A 5,851-nucleotide genomic window follows, 5' to 3' on the forward strand; every position below is an offset into this window, starting at 1 on the left:
ATATTATATTAAATAATTATATCTTGCAATACATTTAAAGATGAACTGAAACAGTTACGCTATACAAAATTTACTATCTTGACAGCTCAAGTTTTTGTAGCTTATACATTTCAGTCTAAATTACAAATAGGATTTTAGTCAGTAAAATAGAAATTCAGAGATTTTTTTTACACCATTGTAAAATGCTATAGACATCGTTAGTGGTAATTAAAAGCCAGTTCTAGCTTTAAAAACACACAATTTTGATCCTAAGTGCATTATTTGCAAAATATATATAAATACACATTTTTTCTATATTTTGAATTCATGAATAGGAATTTTTTTATATACTTAATATCTTGTTAGGACAACTAGCCGCAATGCTACTGGAAATTTAAAGAATATATTTTTATTTTTTTCAGCTATTTCTTACTTTCTTTCCCAAAATGAAATCACAATGCTGATTTAGTGACTTCTAACTTCCATTCTGGCATAATATACTGACTTTTCAATGACTTCTTCTCAGGAAGAAAACTCTGGCATATGTTACTACAAAAAGGGTAAAGGAAGCAAACATTTAATTAGGTGCTTTTGCTCAACTGCCTTGCAATTCTTTTCTGTATAAAAAGGGGCTCTATAGCAAACATGCTCTGCCACCAAGAAATCTAATGGAGAGCCCTGTGCATAGAAAGGATATGAAACAGCAACACAGACCAGAAGTTTACTGACCTTATAAGGTAGCAAGGGATCACAAGCAACAACTGACAAGTTCCTCAATTTCTCTAAAAACCACAAGGCACAGCCACTGAGAGCATAAGCCTCAAGTACAAAGAAGCTAGAATTCCCAACTCCAACATTCTCTGAATTCAAAATATCATAAAGTGTCGGCTCTCTCAATTTTTAGGTTTTTGATCGTATAATGGGAAGGGATGGCAAAGACAGCTTTACTTGGAATCAGAAAAATAAATAGTTTTCAAAAGTATTTTGTAATGGCCTGAAGACAGCAACCAATTTAGACAGCTGTGCAACTAGCCACAGAAGCTGCATTTTAGAAACAGCCCTGCTTTGGAACAATTGAAACTTTCTCCAGTGCAAAGTCTGCACACAGGCAGCAGTGTTTCTTTGCAAACATCTAACAGTTTCATTATTGTTTACCCACCAAAAAAAACTCTACCAATCCATCAAGCTTGACATTTCACTCGCTTTTGCAGCTACTCCAGAATGCTTGGCATACACGGGAGGAATTTCCAGCATCCAAACCAAAAGAATAACTTTGTTAAACAGAAATAAAACCCATTTCTCTTTCTTTAATATAATGTACTGAACATAAAAAATGGACCCATTTGTGTTAAAAGCTACAAAGACAAGTACCTGTTGGCAATCTACTCCATTGGATCAATAAAAGCAGCTCATTCAAAATAGCTCTAAGGACAAAGGATCTAACCAATTCGGCTCTATTTAGAAAGGACTCCTCACAGGGACTCTAGCAGGGTTACCAGTTGCAGTTGTTGCCCAGCTGTGATAGATCAGTATGTGCTGTGCAATGTAGTTCCTCTAACTTGCTACCAGTGACCCCTCCCATCCCAAGAATGCCACTGCTAACTGAAGAAGAAAATGTTCCAAGGGAACACAGACATGATTGTGTAAAAAAAAAACCCTGAATGCATGACGCAAGCCTGCAAACAATGTCATCATAAAATGTAAACAGAAGCCCTATAAATAACTGATCACGAACAAATAGTACTCCAGGGTGATTTTAACTACCTCAAATGCAATTGAGTGAATGAGACATTCCGGTTTCACACATGAAAGCTACTTACCAAGCCAGAAGCCACTGTTTTCAGGGCAAGTTGTTTTGACACTGACAAAGGAGGTAGATAGGATAGGTTGCAGGAATCTAACTGAAGGTGTGGTTTAGCATTAGTGTAACTAAATTGTTATAGCTCTGTAGAAGAGCACTCTGGCATTAGTCTAGCTGCCGGGGAAAGCCAAACCAATGCAATTCTGTTCATAACTGGTTAGATGTCTCCTGGGTGTAGCTATATAAACTACAGCAACCTGTGTGCCTGGACAAGTCCTTAATCTTCTGTAAAACACAGAAGACAACACCCAAAGGAGCTCCTGTTCTGTCCATCTATAATAGTGGTTACTATAAAAGATTAGCTTTGATTCTTGTAAGAGATTAACGAAATTTTAAACCAGTGGATATTAAAACTGACAGCGGATTAAAGGATAAAATGAAAAAAAATCACTATGCTATTTAAAAATATTCTCTCAAGCAAAACACCTGCAAATTTCAAAACTTAAAGAATAGAGGGGGAAAATGAAGTTTTGATGTTAAATTTATATTTTAATTTTTTTATTGGAGAGTGATATTGAAATGTCTATTCCAAAGTTATTGGGTGTAGGAAGTCAGAGCATAGCTTTATCTTAAAAAAAGTTAGTACTCTGAAACAAACCAAGAATCTCAAGTGTAGTACCTACCAAGCCTTCAAAGATATTGGAGATACTGAAAAAAGATACGTCTCAAAAAGTAGAAACTGTTTCTAAAGACTGGAAGGTCATTAATGTGCGAGTCCATGCAAACAAAAACAAAAAACACAAATCAGTAAAGTTTTCCAAGAATTATAAGGGTAGGGAAGGGGAAGGGAGTGTAAATCCAGCTCTCAGATTTGGAAAAAATGAACCAGTCTCTAAAGACAGGCTAGGGGTATATATAAATTATTCATATAACAGTGTTATAACCTGGTCCTTTAAGGCTACCTCCATAACCTCACAAAATTCCCTAAAAACAGAATGAACGCACTGATTCTGGGAAGCTGTGCTGCCTGACCTTTAGAAGAGGAATCCAAAAAAGAAGATAAACATTCTACTTCTAACTTTGCAATTAACTCAATGTTTGATTGGCATCTCTCTAGCTCCGCAGTTTTCCCCTTCTGGGAAACAGAGATAACACTTGCACTGTGCCTATGGCTCTTTGGATGATGGAAGTGGAAAGTATTCATTTACCTGCAATGTCAAAAAAGCTTCTGAAATTACTCCTCAACAGAAGACAGGAGAAAACTGTTCTGGGGATGCATGGAGGCATACTGTCTAAGATCAGAGATGGGAAAGTGTTTCTGTCAGATTAGCTAGAACCTGACAGTGAAAGCATGTCATTGGTCTGGGAATGTCTAAGTATAGGTCTATACTGCTGTCATGTAAGCATACTAAACCTGGCTTTAAAACAGCTGAGAGAGGTAGTTAGCCCTGGTAGTCCAAAGTCAGTCAGACGGCAGGGTAGATATATACCTTTAAAATAACTAACACGACAACTGTTTGAATTCTTAACTGCCATGATTATACTGCTGTCGGCAATTCCTAACTTCTTGAATGAGTTAATACTCTGGTAATGAGCTCCACACTTCATGGTGATGCAGCTAGGCAGATACAAATACTCAAGCTATCTAATTAAAGCTATACCAGGTTGTTTACTCTAAACAACACTGCAGTCACAGGGTCGACTTCACTGTACACGTATCCAGAGATATGTACCAAGCTCTCTTCCCTTCTGCCAGTCAACCCTCTTTCACTGCTCCCTAGCTATACCCTCTCTGATTAGTACCAGCAAGAGGCCTCAAAGCGAATGCAAAAAGCCACCAAACAATGCTGCTAAATGACACTTAGAAGCCCTGTCACTCCTATACCTAAGCCACATGAAACAACAGTTCACAAGTTATTGTGTATGAATTGAACAGAAACCACATACTTGTAGCCTCTACATGTTAAAACAGTTTTAATTTATATCCCAAACCATTCTTGCCTTCCATCTCCAACCTCTGTACTTTCCATTCTCCCACAGGCTTGATCCAAAGCCCTGGGAATTCAATGGAAAGTCTCCCATCAGCTTCTGGGTTTTTGATCAAGCCCTGCATTCTTCTTCTTGCTTAGTTATACACCTTACAGAGGCATTCCTCCAAACTTCTCTGCTATACTGGGTATATTTCAAACCCAGTTTGGAAATAACTGTACCATGCCCAAAGCAGACATAAGAAGCATTGGGCATGGGCCTTCCTCTGTATTCTGGTAAAGCCATTAAGCACTGATCAGTGTGACATGTTACTGCCATAAGCAAACGTAAGAGCACAGCTATTGCCCCACCAGATCAGACCCAATGTCCATCTGGTCCAGAAGCCTCTCTCCAACAAGTCTGTCAGAGGCAGCTATGAAAACCCCTCAGCAGACAGATGTAAGAAAATCTACAAGCTCCCCAAGAGGTCTCACTTTCAAATAATTAGAGGTTGGCCTACGACCTGATGCATGAAGTCTACTATTCCTTCTAAAATATACAGACACTGCAGAAGCACTTAGTGAAAAGCTGGTACCTGCCACAAGGAATTTATAATCTAGGTCAGTGGTTTTCAACCTATGGGGGTCTGCAGACTACGTCTAAGGGGTCTAACAAAAGATTACTATGATCAAAGTATGTAAATACCCATGCTTACAATTCAAAAGGGGACAGCACCTTCATTCAAATCGTTTTACGTGTCCACAAATAAAAAAAAGATTGAAAGTCACTGATCTAGATTATAACATGTAAGTGAAACCAAGAAACTACTGGATGAAGTTACAAGGCTACACAAGTACAAATAAAAAGTGTATTTCTCAAATACTGAAATTAAATAAGTCTTTAAAGCCAGAAACAATAAAGAGCAGGCCAGCTGGTCTGGGATGGGGAAGAAGAGATTAAACCTAGCATGCCAACAAGTCCACAGTACAATTTAAAGATGCCTTTGCCTTCTTTTTCATCTTAATTAATTTTGATATGTATAAGCATAGAAAAAGAAGATATTAATACCTTCTGCTCAAAAGCTGGAACCCCCAGAGAAAATCTGGATTCAAGTTCAGTGCATTGTTAATTCCATCTCAGGAATTAACAATGGCCCAGGCAGTTAACCACTTATGTACAGTCATGAATCACAGTGAAAGCGCTCTATGCTTTCAGTTAAAGCCTAATTACTACTGACAACTAACTGCACTTTGAAACTGCATTGCTTTATAGTTCAATAGCTTCACACACCTGAAGCAGCCAGCCAGCATTTGCTTTCTTGAGAAACAAGATACTGATCTAGATGGACCATTTTATTTCACTGGACACAACAGTTCCATTTAAGACCCTTACATTTATTCACAGGGCAATCCCAGCTGTAAGCGCAAAACCCTTCCCAACACCAAGGTGGCGGGCACAGCACACATTACAGGAACACAAGAGTTCACTTAAGTGGAGACGTGAGGACCTAGAACATAGAAGCAACAAAACAGGAATAACTCTTAACATACACGTCGTTCATCCATATTATTTTACGCTAAGACTTACACAAGCTCATCTGTGATAGTTTTTGAAGAAAAGACGACAGCACTTGTGAAAATGCAACACAGAGAAAACTTTAAACAAAACCACCAGCATTTCCCTCGACGCCCCGTGAATCTGCAGTCCATGGGGTTACTGGAAGAAGAAAGCCCGCTGCTCTGCGCCGACAGCAGAAAGATGATCCCACGACACGCACCCTGGACTTGGCAGGCGCCAACACAAGGAAGCGGAGGGCGGCCTCGCAGGCGGATCCTCTCGCTCAGCGCAGCGGCGTCCTATATGCCCGCAGGCAGGTCGGAGGCAGTCCCGCACCGGGGGAGACAAACGGCCCTATACTAGTGTCCCGCGCCCGGCCGCGAGCGGGACGCCCGGCCCCGCCGGCTGGGGCCGAGGCCCCGGGTACCGCACAGCGCCGCGCCGCGCGGGGCTGGGCTCGGGCCAGCCACTCCAGCCCCGCAACACAGGGACCGTCCTCGGCCCTGCCCCAAAGCCGCTGTCCCCGCGGCCCGGCCGCCGCCAGGG

General features: G+C 40.6%; 1 protein-coding gene across 1 annotated transcript in view; it reads right to left on the bottom strand.

The window, feature by feature from the left end:
• RFFL (ring finger and FYVE like domain containing E3 ubiquitin protein ligase) overlaps positions 1-5,589 on the bottom strand; it is a 78,405-nt gene extending 72,816 nt beyond the window's left edge. The window contains exon 1 of the mRNA XM_019545355.1: positions 5,336-5,589. Within this exon, the coding sequence (XP_019400900.1) occupies positions 5,336-5,345 (10 nt within the window). The 5' untranslated portion in view covers positions 5,346-5,589. The remainder of the gene's footprint in view (positions 1-5,335) is intronic.
• Positions 5,590-5,851: the final 262 nt, after the last annotated feature.

Source organism: Crocodylus porosus, unplaced genomic scaffold (assembly GCF_001723895.1).
Source record: "Crocodylus porosus isolate Cpor-Errol unplaced genomic scaffold, CroPor_comp1, whole genome shotgun sequence".
Classification (NCBI taxonomy): domain Eukaryota; kingdom Metazoa; phylum Chordata; order Crocodylia; family Crocodylidae; genus Crocodylus; species Crocodylus porosus.